The sequence below is a fragment of the Rutilus rutilus genome (genome assembly GCF_951802725.1).
Source record: "Rutilus rutilus genome assembly, chromosome: 1".
In the NCBI taxonomy this organism is placed as follows: domain Eukaryota; kingdom Metazoa; phylum Chordata; class Actinopteri; order Cypriniformes; family Leuciscidae; genus Rutilus; species Rutilus rutilus.
In genome coordinates, this window is record NC_140209.1 from 17,045,342 (window position 1) to 17,067,117 (window position 21,776).

Here is a 21,776-nt window from a genome sequence, read left to right on the forward strand (position 1 = left end):
TAGAAGCCTAATAAAAGCTTCATGGTACACACATATATAGCAACATAATGTGTTAGTGATGTGATGGGGGGAAAAAAGTGTACATGAAAAAAAAAAATGACATAAAATTTACTCTGAGGACACTGTATTGGGTCACTTAAAAATAACTATATTTCATTATGTTGAAATTGTTTTCTCTGACAAATAATCGCTGGGTTTCCATCCAAACATAAAGTTTATAAATGTTGCATTTCCATCACTCGTTTCTAATGCAATACTTCAAAATATGCATAAAAACAGGGTGATGGAAACATAGTTAATGCGAGGAAAAATATATGTTTGTATTGATTTGTGTGGATCTGTTCATTCAAAGCACTTTGTTCAGTGTCAAACATAATACTTCTTTATGGACTTGGTTTCTGGACGCCACTGTACAGTTCAGCTCACTTTCTGATCCAGATCTTTTCAAAGTCAACACAGTTTTACACCAGAGATCTTTCTGATCGCTTCTTCAGCTGTGTCATAGAGTCAGGACTAAACACTCAGTTGAAGAGATCAGAGGAAGTTACCAACCAGAGGAGGAGCTGATGATGTTTAAAGGAAGAGCTGTAACTATATATAATGAAGAGGAAGACTGACAGAAACACAAAATGGCTGATAAGTGTGATCTGTGTCTGCTGGGACTGATCATTCTCTCTTCACTTCTCACAGGTAAAGAAATCTGTATTTTCTCTAAAGACATTTAGTGGAATTAGTCTGGAAAGAGTTCATTTGAACATGCTCAGTTTATTCTTGCACACATTCACGTTGTGATCTCAGAGTTGTGTATTGATACACACAGATCATACTGTATTATTCCTGATACTGGACATAGTGTCACTCAAACATCTGATGATGAAGAATTATCTTCATATTAAGAGTGTAAGGGTGGATTTCCTGCAGAGGTTCAAGCTGCAAGACTGCCGAATGACTAAAGAAAAGTTGTCAGCAAGATGGTAGAAAACTGTACAATTCTTGTCTATTCCACCCACTGCTACTTATACCAACGACGGAAATAAGCGCAGTTACAATAGATTAATATGTAGGAGAGCGTTGCTATAGAGAGTGACGATATTGTATTGCAATATGTAGCACTTCAAAGTCAATACCAAATCAAAACTGTTTAGCACATTATTTGTAATTGAAAAGGTTTAATGACAAAATATGGTTATAGTTACACTTAAAATAGTTACAAAATAGATGCATGAGATGATGATAACTTATACCATTAATCTTAGCCAGCATGTAAATGTTTCCTGAGAGAGAGAGAGAGAGAGAGAGAGAGAGAAAGAAAGAAAGAAAGAAAGAAAGAAAGAAAGAAAGAAAGAAAGAAAGAAAGAAAGAAGAGGAAGTAAAGAAAGAGAGCCAGAGTATAAAAAGAGACAGAGCAACAGTTTCAATCTTCTTTTGTCATTTCCTGACCATGTGACTTTAACCCAACTGTGTGACGTTTAAACTGACCAGTCAGATAATTTGAACTTCCCCCACCGCACTAAAGGTGTGACAATTCATCGACCCCCAAAATACAAACATTTTGGCCTACAGGCCTTGATCACCATCTGTGTCTTTGGGAACTCCAAATGGTCCTTGTGGTGGAAAGAGGGGGTAGAAAAACAGTCAAGATTATTTCAATTCTACAAGAGTGTGTCAGTGATTTGCTCTCTGATAAAGACTAATAGTTTATTCTGGAGAGTGTGTTTGCATTAAGTGAGGAAAAGACGATAACACTTTACAGTAAGGGTATATGAATAATCATGTACTAATACCTGGATTAATACTTAATTCAACATGAACTAATGATAATTAAAAGCATGAACTAATCATGAACCAATGACTACAGCCTTAACTACATGTTAGTACATGTTTGATAGTTAATGCATTCATTAACATTTATGGATAAACCAAATCAAACGCCTCTTTAAGAAGGAATAAGAAGTACCCTGACTGCACCTCCGTTCTCTGACTTCTGGAAAAGTCACACAACAACTGAACTGGGCTGCATACTTGTTGTGTTAGAGCATCATGTGCATTTGACAGTAAGTTTAAAATAAATCATGAGCTGAATTTGGTAAGTAGTTACCAGTTAATTAATTATGATTGGGCCCTCTCACCCCGATCTCACAGTGAACTCTCCATATCACAGTGAGCTAAAAGTGTAACCTCATAGTACACTCACTGTGTGCTCATACTATGATCACAATATGACCTCATCCCAGCTAGAAATGTTATTGGACATGGACTCCAACATCGCTCATACGTCAAATATTGGTTGAAAATGAAAACTGGGTTGACGTCTAAATATTTGTTTGATGTCAGACTCCAACTCCACAAACAGCATTACCAGCTTAACTTATTACTAACCAGATTTACTTCTGTCATATGTGTACAAAAGTCCTTATTGAGATTAACAGAGGTTGAGATGTTGATGATTTATTAATAATAATAGTTTGGTTTAATGTCACCATTATGGTGATCAGTGTTTGCTTTGGCAGTTTGACTCTTGACTCTCTAACTGTTTGTTATGGCAAGAACAGTAAAATAAAATGTGTTCTAGTGATGGGTCAGTCATGAACGATTCGTTTATTTTGAACAAATCTTTAATATGAATCAGGACTACTGAGTTATCTCAGAGAGTGATTTGTTCAGTTTGTGTTGACCGTGCATGCGCAAAATCCTATGGGTTTTGTACCGGAAAGATAAATGATTAGTTCATCTCTTGAGTCTTCGGGTCTGATTCTTCTGAGTCTTTCGTTCTTTTGACACCTGACGTGATGTGACAGCGCTGGACACATAAATGAGTTCATAATTCCCAAACTTTCTTATAAACAAGCGTGTAGTCAGTTTTTTTTTTAACAGTTACATGCTTTGTTTTTGGTCTCAATCTCAATTTCTTATAGCTTTCGGTAACGCTTTAGATTACAACCCGGAAAGTACTGCGTAATTAAGACGAATTTACAGCGTAACTTTCGGTAATTATAGTGTACCTATAAAGTATTTGCATGTAAGTATAAGGGAACAATATGTAAAGTTTGGGGAATAAAGAGGTAACAACCAGGAAAATTTAAAAATATTTATACTGTAAGTATTATAGAACTAAGAGGTACTTACAACAATCTTAGATTTGGGAGCCATTTAAGATCCTTTTTGAAATAATGGTGTACCAATACATACTGTATAGGCTTTTTAAATTTTACATATCTATGCATTTATAAAGGTTTTTTTTTTTTTTTTATAGCAAAAGTGCAGAGATGTTTAAGTTTGGGCTTACATGTTTCAAGGCAAGTAAAGCTAAAACTATTAATTTTATTTATTTTTTTAATACTGGGAAATATACTCTTGTTTCATGTAGTTACAGGGTAAGTGTGACATTGCGGGCCGTAAATTAAAGTGGTGCTTGTTACCCTCTTGTTCCATGTAATTACAGGGTAAGTACAATAAAAAATACATATCTAATATCACTAACTCAGAAACCTTTATATGAAAAACAACTTATTACAGCTGGTCTGAAGCAATAGTCTACAGTTTAAAAAGTTTAAAATATTGTATTTTTTCTTACAAACACCTATCGTTTCACTTCAGAAGACATTGATGCATACATTGTGGTCGTATGGATTACTACAGTTATTGCAGTATGTGCTGTTTGATGCTGAACTTTTAGGAACACATGAGCTTGAATTATATGTATTCCCAGAGATGTATTTTTAATTTTTCTAACAACCTTCATTTGTGTTAATCTGAGGAGGGAACGTCGTATGCATCTTGGATGGCATGAGGGCAAAAGATGAGTAAATGGTGATGATGTATTTCTGGTTGTATTGCATTTTCTTTTAATACATAATACAGAATAGCAAGAGACAATTTATTCTTCAGATTCATCAGTGGAAAGAAATAAAAAGAAGAAGAGGAACAAAAGGAAGAAGAGAAAAAAGGGGGGACAAAACATGCTACTTACTGTCAAGACTTAAACATTTGAAAAGAATGGTTGATTAAAAAGAGCACTTTTAAACAAAAAGAAGTGTTGTAAATCTGTTTTGAATTAAGTTGTTTTTCAAATAAAGGTTTCCGAGTCGGTGATATTAGATTGCGTGTATGTATTTTTATTGTACTTACCCTGTAACTACATGTAACAAAAGGGTAACAAGCACCACTACATGAAACAAGAGTATCTTTCCCCAATATTTATATATTTCAGTGCACTTTTGTTAAAAAGATTACTGTATAAATGCATAGATATGTACCCTGTAATTTTTTTAAATAACCATTATTACAAAAAGGTACTGATGTTTTGTTCTTGCTGAATTGCTCCCAAATGTAAGATTGTTGTATCATAATAGTAGAATAAGTACCCCTTAGTTCTATAATACTTACAGTATAAATATGTTTTTAATTCTCCTGGTTGTTACCCCTTTATTCTCCAAACTATTACATAGTGGTCCCTTATACTTACATGTAAGTACTTTATAGTTACACTATAATTAACAAAAGTTACACTTTAAAATCACTTTAATTACGCAGTACTTTACGGGCTGTAAAGCGTTACCTAGCTTTCTTATTTCATTCAATTCAAAATATTTATTTTATATTCTTCTCCATATGAATGTACCAAAAGTTGGTAATTTAAACGTTATCTATGATGGGGAAAATCACTGATAAATATACTACTACTAGATTCCCACTACTAATGTGATCAGATGATGTCATCTACTTGATGATGACGATAACGATATAGTTATCATGTAGTGCTCTGATCAGCTGATCTCTTCTAGACTGTCATGTGTGTTATTAATTTCATATAATTGATAATAGAGTAAAACATATAGAAAAACACTAAACATTTTGAACTACTGTTTCACTTAGATACACTCAAACCTCAAGAATCAGTGCGTGAATCTCAATAATGGTGACATGCTTCATAAATGGGATGGGCAACCAGGGATGGGCAAACTGGGTCCTGGAGGGCCACTGTCCTGCAGAGTTTATCTCCAACCCTGATAAACTCTCCTGCCTGTAGCTTTCTAGTAATCCTGGAGACATTGATTAGCTGTGTTTGATGAGGGTCCCAGATAGCAAGCAACCATCCAAACAATGTTAAATCAATGTTAATGTGTCAGTGTAAACTGCACTGAATCAACATCACTTTAGCACCTATCATTTTTTTTTTTTGATTTCATCCAAAAATCAATGATAATGGCATTGAATTTATGTTACAATGTGATGATGATGATGATTCAACATCATGCTTTCACGCTCAGAAAATAAAACACAACAACTATAACAGTATAACAGTGGCCCTCCAGGACCAAACCCTAATTTGTCCTTTGGGGTCAATATGACCCAGTCGACTTTTCTTTAGTTAAAAAAAAAAATGTATGGGGTTACTTTTATGTACTAAAATATGTTTCTTATTCTAAAGTTAATAATTTTATACATTTGGATTATTGAATTAAATAATATGTAACTGCATTCAAGTCTTTTCTTTTAGTGTCATTACTGCAAATTTATGTGGCATTATTGCAAAAACAAGACACTTCAAAAGACCTCAAATAACAACAAAAAAATACTGATTTATTGTATTTTCAAATGTTTAAATATATATATATATATATATATATATATATATATATATATATATATATATATATTCATAACAAAAGCTGTTATACGAGCAGTCAGTCACATCCAAAAACATGAATGGATCTCTATGGCGCCTCTGCTGGAAGTGTACGGTAATTACACTTTTTGGCAAAACTATATTATCTGCAAAACAAATTCTAACCAGCAGATGAAGAATTATGCATCTCACACCGAGATCAATATCCAGAAACAACTCATATTATATATTCATATATTTAATATTTCATTTCATATATCATCATTAATGTGTTTTTTTTTTTTTTTTTTTCATAAAAGGTAATATTTCATATGCATGCTAATGCTGTAGCTGAGGTATTTTAGGTGCAAAAGTACTTCAAATCTCCCAAACATAGCATTAATGTATAGATGAGAAGTAAACCAAAAATATATAATATGTGTATTATTAAAAATGTAAAAAACGTAAATAAATACAATCACTCTATACATTTATGGGATCATATTGACCCCAAATGCACTGAGTGTAAACAGGAAACTAGAGACATATGAGGAAAAGATGGTTCAGTCCTGTGTCTGCTGGGAAACTTCCCGCTAAAACTGTATAAGAATGTTTAGAGAGTGTAATCCTTCCTTTTAGGAGAACATTCTGGTAACAAACATAAAATTATCTACAGAAAACATTACAAGAACAACATAATGCTCTCAAAACATTCATAGAACAACAACTTTTCTATCTGGGATGAGCTCATATTGTCAAGTCAAGTCACCTTCATTTATATAGCGCTTTTAACAATATTGATATCGAGATCATAGTATGAGCACACAGTGAATGCGCTGTGAGTAAAAGAACTACAAATAACCTTTATCTTTTGTTTTGGTGTAAAGGAATACACATATTCTCCTAGTGCATGTTTAATCCTATTTTATTAAATGATTTGTTAATGCATTATTCTGTCATGACTTTACTTGAGAGGGCCCTAATCATGATCAAATTCACTGTTAACTACTTCCCAAACTCAGCTCATGATTGATCATAAACTTACTATCAAACACACAACGAGTGTTCAGCTCAGCTCAGTGATGTTGTGTGGTCAGAGAACAGAAGTACAGTATCATCACGACTGTGTCTGGATGGAGAGTGAACTACTGATCCCAGCAAACCTTCCCTGAGTTTTGCTCCTTCCTTTGGGAACTGTTCCACAAATATTCTTTGTGGGTTTTGAATTGTTATTTTGTATTTAGCTGTGCATAAGTCACAGTAGGGTGAGTTTGAAGGAAAGAGAGAAACACAGAACAAATAAAGAGCTTTTAAGGTCAGTTATTAGTGTATTTTCTACGGTTGAAGAGGAGGATCAACTAATCCTGTGCCGTCCAGTAATGTTTATGACAAAGCTGAAATCAAGAGTTCAAGATATGATGATATTACATTATTTACATTTGTTTCAAACTCAGGGTATTTCTTATTACTTCTTAAAGAGGCGTTTGATTTGGTTTATCCATAAATGTTAATTAATGCATTAACTATCAAACACCGGAAAAAGACTGTATGATTTGAATCTTCTGCTTATTATGCTGGTATGGTTTATTATTTTCATTTATGAATATCATAATGATCACTGAGATATTCTGTGTTTCAGGTATCAGTGGAGTGGAGGATCATGTGTTCATCAGTTCTGGTGAAAATGTGCGTCTGTCCTGTAATAATGCTCTTTCTGACTGCACATCTAAAACTACATGGACCTACTCTAACAGACTCAGACATTCAGCAGCAGTTGAACTGATTACTTTAGGGATAAAGAATAAAGACACAGAGAGACATGAGAGACTGAGTCTGGAGTCTGACTGCTCTCTGAACATCAAGAACGTCACAGAAGAAGATTATGGATTATACATCTGCCAACAATGGATAAATGTGGATGGAAAAGACCACCAACAAGGATCTGATGCTGATGTTTATCTGCATGTTCTTCATGGTAAGTTTATGATTATGTGGTCAATTTAAAAAGATTCTTTATTAAACTCTGATGATGATTGAAGAGTCTGTGATTTGTGTCTTGTGTTCAGTTTCAGTGTCTCCATCATCATCATCATCATCATCATCATCATCATCATCATCTTCATCCTCACAGACTGAGATCAGTCCAGGCCGCTCTGTGACTCTCTCCTGTCAGTTGTATTTATATACTGGATTCTCCTGTGATGATCGGGTCAGTTCTGGGGGAGTTGAGCTGTTGTGGGTGAATCAGGCTGGTGTTGATCTGAAGACAGACTCCAGATATCAGATATTATCATCATCAGATCGATATCACTGTATCATCACTCTGACTACAACACTCCTGAATGAAGATAACAACAGAGAGTGGAGATGTCAGCTTACTCACAGAAATCAGCTCAAGACCTCAGTCAGATACACTGTCAAGTATTCAGGTGAGAAAACACTCTTTTATGACAGATTTGTAAAAACTTTCACACACTGGCTCTACTCTTCCTGATGGCTTCATACGTTTTGGCAATTGTAAAATATTAGTGGTCAAAGTCATAAACTGCATAAAAATCCTTATAATTCCCAATATTGACCTCCTATGGGTCATACTAGGCTAAAATAGACTCTTCTGATTTATGCAATATTTCATGTATGACCCATGAGGGACGTCAATATTGGGAATTATAAGGATTCTTATGCAGTTTGAGGAATTCTAAGGCTTAATAATGTCATTGATTCAGGAAAGCTGAAGGTTTATGGGAAGCAGCTCACTGTGTTTCACTCTCATATAAACCAGGAATAAATGATACAGTAACATCTCTCTTCTCAACTACTGCCACTGTAAGCTGTGATGATTGAACACAAACTGCATGTCATGATCAATATGAAAATATGATGTTAATGTCCTGATGCGTCTGAACATTCATCTTCTGCAGCTCCAGTCGCTTCAACAACACTGACTCCAGTCAGAAGCTCAAACTCTGAGAAGACATCAAGCCGAACTACAGCAGCAGCTTCTACACAAGGTTCATGATCACATGATCACTGTCACACATCATCAGTCTCTCGCTTCAGTGGTTTGCACTGGCTCTCACAGACTGCTTTATCATCACACATATTATCATCAAAAAAAGCTCTTTAGTCAGATTTGGCAGTGAGTTTATGACATTTTGAAACATATGACTTGTACAGTCTGTGGTCTGATGCAAAATAATCATAATATACAGCTAGTGTAACTCACTCCACTGCTATGATAAATTAATAAAATCATAGTGAGGATTTATTAAACACAACTCATCCCATGTTAATGTGAGCGGCTCAAGCACTGATACTGTAGCTCTGGACTACAGCAATTTGTAAAATAAATGCCTTGACATTGTGTTCATGCATTAAAATATTATATATTTATATTTCCATTTTGTTTTTAACAGTTGTAACATCAACGACAGCAACAACACATTAAAGGAGAACTCGGTAACTCTAGCGAACTCTAGTCACTTCTTCGCTGATTTTCCCTTTTGTTGTCGCATGTTTTCCCCACGAGCTCCCCCTACAGGTGTGGGGCGTATATTTCAAAACACAGTCGTAAAAAACTCACTTGCGGCGGCCTCCTCCCCCTCTCTACCGCTGCTCATGTGCGTTTGTTTTGATCGGAGCAAGCCAACTGTATCGTGTGGAGCTATGTCTACCGAGGTGGGTAATCTGGTAATACATCATACATGCGTGTGTGTTTATGTCGAATTGCCGTAAAGCAATTTGTGTTTCGCGCTCGTTCTCGTTCTAGTTCTCGCTTCTCACGAGACTTCCAATTTCTATCTTGCCGGGACGGTAGTCCCCAAGTTGCAAGGTTGGTTTTCCGCCTGGGAACGCTGGGGGGAGCGGGGAAAGTCACCAATATCACCAGAACAGGTTGTTTAACCATCCAAATGATTTCTAGACAGTTTTATTAAGTTAAAAAAGTTACCAAGTTCTCCTTTAAATGTCAGACACTTCATTCTCATCCAGACAATCCTAAACAATCATGTCACATTCATTTAGTGAACATATGAGGTACAGTCTGTTAGTGTACAGATGGCTTTTAATACATATCAATTTCTATAAAATCATCATCACAAGCATCAATTTACATGATAAATAAAGATAATTATGCTATTCAACGTGCCGTGTTTATGTATTTGGTTAAACACAGTAATATAAAATAAGTTAAATAAGTTATTTTTGTTTCACCAGGTTCAGTCCAAACTGGGTTCAGAGATGATCAGTTCTGTGTGGGTTAAGATGTCAGTTCCTCTTCTTTCTTTCTTCTTTAACCACACATTTCTCTAATAAACGAATAAACTCTTCCAAACCTCAACAGTGAGTTCACCGCTCTGAAAATACTCCTGAAAATATGTAGTCACACTAGTTCCACATTGCTAAATAAAAACTTTACCAAAGGTTATTAAAACAGTTCTGGAAGCACTAGAACAAAAGTCAACCATTAGGCAGAAACACATGTGTGTTAGTTTGACCATGACTTTTCCAGGTCTAGGAAATCACTCTTTTAAATGTAGGCTATCTTGTATATCCAGGTTTCCAGGATTGTTTCCAAAACTATTTAAAAAAAATTGCTGAATTTTGTGTTGTTTTAGCTTATTTTAATGTTAGGTTTTTTCTTCATACATAACATTTTGTACTGTTTGTACAACGTCTGTGCTTTTGTAATTTGGAAGCCCAAAGAACCACTGAAACAGACACTGAAATGTAAAATATCTATTGACAGCATCCAAAATCTTATGTATGAAACCGTATCAGACATACAAATGTATATGAACCATCTAAGGTTCACAGAAAAATTTTAATAATAGAATTAATACATTTATGTTAAAGGAAGATTATTCTTTACATTTTTGTTGAATGGCCGTATTCTGTTGTTTAATATGATTAATGGTGAAAAAAAAGACTGAATTGAGGCTGAAATGTACAGTATGTGTAATAAGCAAAGCTTCTGCCTACTGCTTTTGGGTCACTGCGAGTTGTTTTGATCACATAGATTATAATATAATATATAAAATAAATATAAAGGCCTACAGTTTGTTTTGAGCTTTTATTCTGTTTTGTTTTTTCTAACCCTATGGACCAAAATAAACAAATTAAATTTTTTTTTTACAAAGAGCCCATTTTTCTTGTGCATTTTCCCAGTAAAATTATTAACTCCCTACTAGGCTATCTATTGATATAGTTTTCAAACACACTGTTCACAGAAATAATTGAAATAGAAACAGAGCGCATTTAGGTATTGGGTTTTGTTCCTGTTTCATGTATGTCATGTGATCCCTTGTTCTAGTCATGTGATCCTGCCATGTGTTCCCTTGTCTGATGTGTCATGTTGTCATTAGGCTTGTTCTTGAACCGGCGCTGCACAGACCGATCGTTGAATGACATCAAAGTACCGCAAGAGCGAATAGAAAGTAGACGGCTCCTTATGCTTTTTGAATTGCTCTCGCGGTACTTTGATATCATAAACCGATCGGTCTGTGCAGCGCCGGTTCAAGTCGAACAAGCCTATTAGTTCATTATTTAATTGTTCACCGGTGTCCCTTGTCTAGTCGTTAGTCTTGTGTTGTATTTAAGCCCTCATGTTTGCCCTGTGTCTTTTTCTAGTATTGACTGTTTGTCCGGGTTTTTGTTCCTTGTTCTGAGTTTCATGCCTTGCCATGCCCTTGTTTTATGTTTTGAAGTAAAGTTGCATTTGGGTTCTCAACCAGCTTATCTCCAGTGGATTCAATCGTCACACAGATGTTCTCTTGTATACTTATGTGGGCTTCGAGGTCGCTAGCACCTTTACGACACGTACGTGCCAGCTTTCAGGTCATGCAGTCTGCTTTACACGGATCCCGACCGAGACGATAACACAGGAATTTTCTCTGTAAATCATCTGTGAATTTACATTTGGGCTTTTCTTTTAAGCTGTTCAGGAGCTGTGTGCCACTGTTGACAAGCATGCGCTGCTCTGTGTCTCTTGGCTGTTGCCGTGGTGCTGAGGGTAATGACTGAGATGCAATTTTTTTTTATTTTTTTTTTTTATTATTTTATTTATGCAGATTTTTTACATACATAATACAAACAGAACAAAAACAAAAACACAAACAGCCAGCAATCGCACAATATATAAAAAGGAAAAAGTATACATATACGTGTCCATTCACTGAGCAGATGCCCTGAAACATCCACAGATTAAGTCACAGAAGCCTGGACCTGAAGGGAGTGAGGGTCCCAGTATAAAATTGAAAAAATTAGGTCCCAGTTTGTGGGCTCTTCTTCCTGATGTAATCTATGAAAGGGCCCCAGATCTTCTTGAATTTATCTCGAGAGTTAGACATAGAAAACGTACTCGGTTACTAACGTAACCTCGGTTCTCTCTAGAAGAGGGAACGAGTACTGCGTCTTAGCTAAGACGCTGCGGGAAAAGTCTCTTTTCACGAATATTGAAGCAAAAAATTATCCTTAATTTTAATATTTGTAAAACGCATTTGCCACAGTATGCAGCCATAGGCAAGACGGCTCGTTTGCTCATTGGCTGTTGTACTAGCAAATGCATAAGCCTATCGAGCGCAGGCTGATGCAACATCAGACCAATGAGGCCACTTCCCGCCGACGCGGGCGTGGCCTCGCCCTATAAAGGTAGCTCGAAAAGGCTGACTCACTTGATTTATTTCAACGAAGAAGCGAACCAAAGTGAATCGTACGCACGGCAGGGAACGCAGTACTCGTTCCCTCTTCTAGAGAGAACCGAGGTTACGTTAGTAACCGAGTACGTTCTCTTACGAGAGTTCTCTCGTACTGCGTCTTAGCTAAGACGCTGCGGGAACCCAATGTAAGACGCCGTGCGTGCAGGGATTAACAACCATAAACCTGGAGGCTGACCCAGGATTTACAGTGCACAATCACCAGAGGGACTGACATAGAGTCCTAGAACAAGAGGAGGAACTCTCCGTTCTGATATGTGGCTGCGTCTGCAGACATAATATAAGACATCACTTAGACAAGACACCCTTGACTAAAGTGGGAATATGGGTCTTACGTAGAACTGCCCGTAAGATAGTAGTAACGCACTGTGCTTGCATTCTCAGTGTTCAATTACACCGATAACAGCTTGGCCTGCAAAGCGGGAACCTCGAGGTTATAAAACCTGATAAATGTAGACGGCGAGGCCCAGCCTGCCGCCATACAAATATCCTGTAGAGATATTCCACTAGACCAGGCCCACGAAGAGGCAACGCCTCTCGTGGAGTGCGCTCTGACACCCAGCGGGCACTGAAGACCCCTGGAGGTGTATGCCAACGCTATGGCGTCAACTATCCATCTGGATAGGCCTTGTTTCGAAACAGCCGTTCCCTTGGAACGTCCACTGAACGAGACAAAAAGTTGCTCAGTCTGTCTAAAGGCAGCAGAGCGAGACACATAGGCTCTTAAAACCCTGACAGGGCAGAGAGAGCCCAAGTCTCCTTCCTCTTCTAACACCGGCAGGGCGGACAGGGATATAACCTGAGCCCGAAACGGTGTGTTGAGGGATTTCGGCACATAGCCGTGCCTAGGTTTGAGTATGACTCTCGAGTCACTAGGCCCAAACTCCAGACACGACGGGCTCACTGAGAGCGCGTGCAAGTCCCCTATGCGCTTCACTGAAGCAAGGGCCAGCAAAAACACTGTCTTAAATGACAGGTGTTTGAGACTGATCGACTGGATGGGCTCGAAAGGGGAACCTTTCATGGCCTCCAGGACCGTAGAGAGGTCCCAAACAGGGACCGACGGGGGTCTGGGAGGGTTCAGTCTCCTAGCTCCCTTGAGGAAGCGGATGACCAAATCGTTCCTTCCTATCGACTGACCGAGCGTTGTCTCAGCGAACGCTGCGATAGCCGCCACATATACTTTGAGCGTGGATGGGGCTCTGCCCTTATCCAACAGCTCTTGAAGGAAGGAGAGAACCTCCGTTACCTCACAGTCGAGGGGTGAGCATCCCCGAGCCACACACCAACTGGAGAATACCGACCACTTTGAGGCATAGAGCCGTCGAGTCGACGGTGCTCTAGCCTGAGTGATAGTATTTAGCACTCCCACTGAGAAATCAGCGGGTAACCGTTGAGAGCCCACACGTGTAAGGCCCACAACTTCGGTTGAGGGTGCCAAATCGAGCCCCTGGCCTGCGAGAGAAGGTCCCTTCTCAGTGGCACCGGCCATGGGGCAGTGTCTGCCAACTGCATCAGCTCTGGAAACCAAGGTTGGTTCCTCCAGAGTGGTGCTACAAGCAGCACTGAGCATTTCGTTTCCCTCACTCGTTCTATCACCTCTGGAAGGAGGGAGACGGGGGGAAAAGCATAGAGCGGGCGGCGCGGCCACCTCTGGGACAGCGCGCTTTCGCTCTTGGAAAAGAACGCGGGGCAGTGAGCGTTTTCGCTGGACGCGAAGAGGTCCACTTCCGCTCTGCCAAATCTCTCCCACAGCAGCTGGACTGTTTGTGGGTGTAGAGACCATTCGCCCGCGGGAATGTTGTTCCTGGACAGCCTGTCTGGACCCACATTCTGTATCCCAGGCACGTGAGCTGCTTTTAGCGAGCGCAAGTTGTGCTGAGCCCATACCAGGAGGCGTTCCGCCAACCTGTATAGATCTCGGGATCTGAGACCGCCCTGGCGATTTATGTAGGACACCACCGACATGTTGTCCGAACGGACTAAGACGTGGTGGCCCTTGATTTGGGGACGAAAACGTGTCAGCGCGTTTTCTACTGCCAGCATTTCCAGACAGTTGATGTGTCGGAGCTTTTCCCGTTCTGACCACAGGCCATATAACGGTCTGCCCTCGAGCAGCGCTCCCCATCCCGAGGTGGAGGCGTCCGTGGACACCACTCTCACTCTCGAGGAAGTCCCCAGGCTTGCACCTGTTTGGTACCAGTCGTTCACCGTCCAAGGTTCTAGAGCTGTAACGCAGCTCTGATTGACTTTGAGACGCAATCGACCAGAAGTCCACGCTCTGCGTGGTACCCGCGCTTTCAGCCAGAACTGCAGGGGGCGCATGCGGAGCAGGCCCAGCTGAAGAACTGGCGATGCTGAGGCCATGAGACCTAGCATCTTCTGAAACGTCTTGAGCGGGAAGGACGCGTCGCAGCGGAGAGATCTCGCTGCGCGCTGAATGCCGAGCGCGCGCTGTGGTGACAGCCGCGCCGTCATAGACTGTGAGTCCAGAACTATGCCCAAAAACGAAATCGTTTGACTGGGGTTCAGTGAACTCTTCGTCCAATTGACTCTGAGACCGAGTTTCTCGAGGTGATCGAGTAACATGGTCCTGTGCTCCACGAGCTCTGATCGTGAATGAGCCAGAATCAGCCAGTCGTCCAAATAGTTCAGCACTCGCATGCCTCTGAGTCTGAGAGGGGCGAGCGCTGCGTCCATGCACTTCGTAAATGTGCGAGGTGCTAGGGACAGACCGAATGGCAGGACTGTATACTGGTATGTCTGACCGTCGAAGGCGAATCTCAAGTATTGCCTGTGACGTGACGCTATCTGTATTTGAAAATACGCGTCCTTCAGATCTATTGACATGAACCAGTCTCCTTCGCGAATATGCGCGAGGATTTTCCTGGTCGTAAGCATTCTGAAACTGCGTTTCACTAATGCTTTGTTCAGCTGTCTCAGATCCAGTATGGGTCTGCAGCCCCCGTCTTTTTTGGGAACCAGAAAGTATCTGCTGTACAGCCCCCGTTCGCTTTGAGCATGAGATACAGGCTCTATAGCCCCTTTGCTCATCAGTTTTGAAATTTCGGCTCGGAGTAGGTGTGCTACTTCCGAATTCACCGTAGTTTCGACACGCGCCGTAAAGCGGGGAGGGCGTCGATAAAACTGTAGCGAGTAGCCTCTCTTTATAATGCTTAGCACCCATTCCGAAACCCCTGGAAGCGCTGCCCATGCATCTGCATGGATGGCTAAGGGTTGGATGCGAAGCGCACTCTGTTGGCTGAGCAACGAAAGCGCTTCGGTGTGCTGTAACACAGGCGTTATGTCTGTGGCATTCGAGGCGTGGGGCGCGCTGAAGACAGCGGGCAGAGCGCTCGTCCTCGACCCCACTATGGCGCTTAGCTGAGTGAGGGAGGGCTGAACGGGTCCCGTGGGACTCATATCGTCTGTGAGTAAGTGTGGGCTGGAAGCGCGCACCTTTACTACTTCTGGCGCGTTGTCTGCCTGAGCAGAGCGAACGTGCACGGGTTTCGTTTTTACAGAAACCGTCAGACGTGCGTGACATAGTGATCGTGTGCACTGAGGAGTGGACACGTCTACTATGCAGTGCGCGCGATCGACTTGAGTCGATTTTATGGGCGCGAGCCCTGTGTGAAGGGCTGTGCTTGTGTGTACGGATGGGCACTGAGAAGTGGGCATCAGCGTTACATTTATAGCACCATCGGCCGTGGCCGGGACACCAGAAAATACACTCTTTATGGGATATATCTGGGTAGCCGTGAAAACGGCTTTTGTGTGCAGGCAAGCGGGCAACTGTACGGGCTTGCGCGTTGCATAAGACGCTGAGACAGTCGCAATACCTGGAACTGAAACAGCGGCGCGCTTGGGTGTGAGTCCGGCCGCAGCGGGACTTGTACACCGGCGCTTTCCTAGGCGTGCTAGGATGTGTTCGGGGCTTCCGGTTTCACCACAATCCTCTGCCGTGGACCACGCGGCGCGGGGCGACGGCTGGTAGAGCGAGAGCGGGGTCTCGCGCTGCGTTGCTGTCGTGATGACGCAGCAGGAGGAGGGGGCTGTGGCTGAGAGCTCCGCTGGGTCGGCTTAGCACGACTCGCTGCAGAACTGGAGCGCTTCGGCAGGAAGTGCTTGAAGGCTTGTGACGCTTTCTGGTCCTCTGCGAATCTCTCTATGAACTCATTGACAGAGGATCCGAAGAGGCCAGTGGGATTCAGCGGGGCGTCGAGGAACGCGGTGCGCTCAGACTCGGCCATGTCTGAAAACGTCAGCCACAGATGTCTTTCAGCCACAGTGGCGGAAGCCATAACACGTCCCATAGCTTGAGCGGCAGACTTAGTAGCGCGAAGGGTGAGATCCGAAGCGCTTCTCAAATCCGCGAGGCAGATTGCATCAGGTCCCATCTCGTCCAACTTACGGAGGAGATCTCCCTGGAAAATCTGCAGCGTGGCCATGGTGTGTAGTGCAGACGCAGCCTGCCCAGCAGCGATGACGTCGTGCGGCAGGCTTTGGATGGCAACACTGGTTTCGTCCGCCGTCCAGCAGAGGGCGGGCAAAGGTGCGTCGCTATCGCCTGTTCAACCGGCGGAAGTGACTGGTAGCCTCTGTTTTTAGCATCGTCCAGGGCGGAGAATGCTGGAGAAACAGACGAACGAGTTCGTGCTGAGAAGGGAGCGTTCCAGGCCTTTGCCACTTCTTCGTGAAGCTCAGGAAGAAAGGGGGCGGGCTTAGACTCAGGAGAAGCATGCTCACCGGGAAGGAAGCTACCATCCAGCCGGGTACGAGAGGGAGGTGCTGGTGCAGACCACTCGAGGCCGAGACTCGTCGCGGCCAGCGAGAGCACCCGCATCAACTCTTTCTCGATGTTGGCTCGTCTGCTAGGCTTACGAGCAGCGAGCGCGAGATCCTCAGAGCTCGACCAATCGCCGCTGCCCGAAGCTAACAGAGAGCACGTGTCCTCATCCCCCGACGCGGCTTTGAAATCGACTTCCTCTGATGAAGCGGCGGCAGACTGCGGGCGCTGAGCATCAGGAAGTGATACAGGCGAAGCCGGCGAAGCGAGCGGGCGCTCCGGCGAGCTCGGTCGGGCTGTAGAGGACTCCGGAATCCGCTGGGAGCGGCGCTTTTTACGGCGCGGCAACGCGGCGGGGAGTGCAGGCTCGGAGAAAAGTGCCAGGCGAGTCCGCAGAGTCGCCAGAGGCATAAGCTCGCAGTGAGGGCAGCCGCCGTCAGCGAGTGCGAGCGCTGCATGATCTTCACCCAGGCAGGAGACACAGATGACATGACGGTCTCCCTCGCTGAGTGGGGCTCGGCACGAGCCGCAGGAAGGCATCTTTAAAAAGACGCGAGCTCTTTTACGAGTGTGTGTCGCAGGGCGAACACACACACACACAGAGAAACAGAAAAGGATATGAGCGCCGGAAAGCGCAGCAGGTACGGCAGTGGAAGGCGGCGAAGGCCAGCGACTTCAGATGGCTCGTCCCGCTGATGTGCTTGCACTCAGACGACGCTTGCTTCCTATCCGAGATCCAGCGATGTGAGAGGTTCGCTGAAGAGGTGAAAAATCAAGTGAGTCAGCCTTTTCGAGCTACCTTTATAGGGCGAGGCCACGCCCGCGTCGGCGGGAAGTGGCCTCATTGGTCTGATGTTGCATCAGCCTGCGCTCGATAGGCTTATGCATTTGCTAGTACAACAGCCAATGAGCAAACGAGCCGTCTTGCCTATGGCTGCATACTGTGGCAAATGCGTTTTACAAATATTAAAATTAAGGATAATTTTTTGCTTCAATATTCGTGAAAAGAGACTTTTCCCGCAGCGTCTTAGCTAAGACGCAGTACGAGAGAACTCTCGTAAGAGAACCGTATTTCTTCAAGGTATAAACAGGAAACCATATCATTAAGCCACCACTTGAAACAAGGAGGGGAAGCTGACTTCCACTCCTTTAGGATAACCCGTTTTGCGATGGTCATACCAAACATGAGGGCTTGTTGTAAAGCAGAAGGTAGAGCCAAAGAATCGTTGGAGCAGCCCAATATCGCAAAGAGACAGTCAGGAGCTAGTTGTCTATTATAAACAGCATGACTGAGATGCAATTTGACCAATGTTTGCGTTACTTACATTACCGATCGACCAATGGTGACGTGCGAGAAGGCGGGACGTAAAGCAATGCAAAAACGCACATCAACCCGAAACAGTACATTCAGATTCATCAATCTTAATGAACTCAGTCCGATTGAAACAAAAGGTGTGCATGTAAACATAATGAATGGCGACTGTAGAAAGCAAAAGCCGAATCCCCGACATTTTGGGCGATCTAGAAATCCAGGCCGGACGCATTTTTTCTTTAGGTCCAAAAAATAGGGCATGTCCGGGAAAGAGGACGTATGGTCAACCTAGTATCCACTGTGGCCTTGTGAGAGGCAGACTATCACCAAAGTGTGGGTTGCTTCACAAATCGAGTTCAGGCAGAGATCAAGTCACTGGTTTCTTTTTAATAATCAACTCAAAACTCCCACACTTTTTAACCAAAACACTTTTCCAGCTTCTCTTTATGCTTTCTAACAAAAAACAGCCAGTCTCTCTGTCCTCAGCTCATTAACAGCTTTTCTCCTTCACTCACAACAGCTGTGTCCCTGGTGGTAACTGTAGTCCAGGACCAGGTGGCCATCTTGGTTTGTAGTTCCCATTGCTGCAGCCACCTAGATGGCACATACCTTGCCTCTATAACATACCCTCTCACGATGCCACGTCCATCTTTGTCTCCTTAAACGCAATTTTTTGGAGGTCGACAGCTTTATTTTATTTTTTTATTCATGATAAAAGTGCTCCACACGGCTCTAGGGGATTAATCATGGCTTTCTGAAGCGAAGTGATGCGTTTGTGTAAGAAAAATATCTGTATTTAAAACTTTATAAAGTAAAATAACTAGCTTCCGGCCAAATGAACATACGGATTCGACTTAAATCTAAAGCGGAACTTGAATATGAATATTTTTCTTACATGGCTTCGCTTCAGAAAGCCTTTATTAACCCCCCAGAGCCGTGTGGAGCACTTTTATCATGAATAGATGCACTTTTATCATGAATAGATGCACTTTTATCATGAATAGATGCACTTTTATGATGGATGGATGCACTTTTATGGACTTTCAAAACAGAAACAATCATTCACTGCCTTTATAAAGCTTAATTTGAAGAGCCAGGATTTTCTTTTTTTATAACTCTGATTGTATTCGTCTGAAAGAAGAATGTCATACACACCTAGGATGAGTTGAGAGTGAGTAAATCTTGGGGTAATTTTCATTTTTGGTGTGGCATCATGAACTAACCCTTTAAAGGAATAGTTCACCCAAAAATTATATTTGTCATCACTTACTCACCCTCATGTTGTTCCAAACCTGTATGAGTTTCTTTATTCTGCTGAACACAAAATAAGATATTTTAAAGAATGTCGGTAACTAGACCGATGACGGTAACCAACGACTTCCATAGTATTTTTTTTTCCTACTATGGAAGTCAATAGCCACCGTCAACTACCGTTTAATTTCCGACATTCTTCAAAATATTATTGTTTGTGTTCAACAGAAGAAATAAATTCATACAGGTTTTGAACAACTTGAGGGAGAGGTAATGGGTGAACTATCCCTTTAAAAGCTGCTTATAACTGTAAACTGAACATGCAATGGTGTAAAATACAATGGTTTTAATAGTTTATAATTGATGAATAAAAAATATTTTTGACAAGAACATTGTTTGGATTGTCTTTTGTTTTGCAGTTATTCTGAAGTTGCATTATAATATTATTACCTATAGATGTATATTAGATTAGATTAGATTAGATTCAACTTTATTGTCATTACACAAGTACAGGTACAAGGCAACGGAATGCAGTTTAGGTCTAACCAGAAGTGCAATAGCAGCAAGTGCAGGATATACAGTGGTTCCATAAGTGCAGAACATGGATATGTACTGAATAAATATAGAGTTGAATACTATTATAAACAAAAATTTACAGATAGATTGTCCTATGAATATAATATACAGATAACTATTACTGTGAACAGAGTTTACAGCTAGATATGTACTGAATATAATAATATACAGATGGCTATTACTATAAACAGAATGTTTACAGATAGATATGTACTGAATATAATATACAGATGGCTGTTACTATAAACAGAATTTTACAGATAGATATGTACTATGAATATATATACAGATGGCTGTTACTATAAACAGAATGTGAGCATAATATACAGATGGCTATTACTATAAACAGAATTTAACAAATAGATATATGTATAAGTTAGGCTAATGAGCAGTATAACAATGGATTTAAAGTAGTGCAAATAAAGTTTGGACAGAAGCTATCCGAGTGAAAGTGCAGTGGAAAGTAATTGCATATTACAGTTAAGGTACGATATTGCAATGTATATATAACAGTCTGTACTGTAATAAACAGTCGGCAGTGCAAATTGAGCATATTCCAGTCAAGGTAGTAGTGCAAGATGCATATGTAAACAGTTGTTACTGTAATAACAGTCAGCAGTGCAAATGAACATTATAGTATTGCAAATAACAAAATGGAGGCAGGTGTGAGGAGGGAGAGGAGAGTCAATCAGTATATGAGGGGAGTGGGATCAATGAGGGTTAGAGTTTAATAAAGAGACAGCTCTGGGGAAAAAACTGTTCTTTAGTCTGCTGGTCCTGGTCCGGAGGCACCTGAAACGCCTGCCGGAGGGCAGGAGAGAAAACAGTCTGTGGGCTGGGTGAGAGGAGTCCTTAAGGATGCTGCGAGCTCGATGCAGACAGCGTTTCCTCTGGATGTGCTCGATGGCAGGTAGTGGAGTCCCAGTGATGCGCTGGGCGGTTTTCACCACCCGCTGCAGTGCCTTGCGCTCTGCAACAGAACAGCTCCCATACCACACTGTAGCACAGTTGGTCAGGATGCTTTCTATTGCACAGCGATAGAAGTTCACCAGGATAGTGGAGGAAAGCTGATTCTTCCTCAGTGTCCTCAGGAAGAAAAGGCGCTGGTGAGCCTTCTTGACCAGGCTGGAGGTGTTGGTTGTCCAGGTCATGTCCGCCGAGATGTGGATCCCCAGGAACTTGAAACTGGAGACACGCTCAACAGCCATTCCATTGATGTGGATGGTGTCGTGTGTGCCTCTTGACACTTTCCTGAAGTCCACGATGAGCTCCTTCGTTTTGGTGGTGTTGAGGAGCTGGTTATTTTCGGTGCACCATGTGGCCAGGTGCTTGATCTCCTCCCTATAGGCAGTCTCATCGTTGTTGCTGATGAGACCAATCACCGTAGTGTCGTCCGCAAACTTGACGATGGAATTAGATCCGTACACAGGCTTGCAGTCGGAGGTGAAGAGGGAGTAGAGGAACGGGCTTAGCACACAGCCCTGTGGTACACCAGTGTTGAGTGTGATGGACGAGGAGCAGTTGGAG

General features: G+C 41.9%; 2 protein-coding genes across 2 annotated transcripts in view; one reads left to right on the top strand and one right to left on the bottom strand.

Moving 5' to 3' along the window:
* The window catches only part of LOC311291374 (uncharacterized protein), a 668,579-nt gene that overhangs the window by 246,729 nt on the left and 400,074 nt on the right, over window positions 1–21,776 (bottom strand). The gene's annotated exons all lie outside the window — the stretch shown is intronic.
* LOC311291464 (uncharacterized protein) lies at window positions 608–9,945 on the top strand. The gene is made up of 5 exons (XM_084410499.1): window positions 608–690; window positions 7,248–7,583; window positions 7,675–8,037; window positions 8,530–8,619; window positions 9,824–9,945. The coding sequence occupies exons 1-5, from the start codon at window positions 630–632 to the stop codon at window positions 9,868–9,870; spliced, it is 897 nt and encodes a 298-aa protein (XP_084266625.1). The 5' UTR covers window positions 608–629; the 3' UTR covers window positions 9,871–9,945.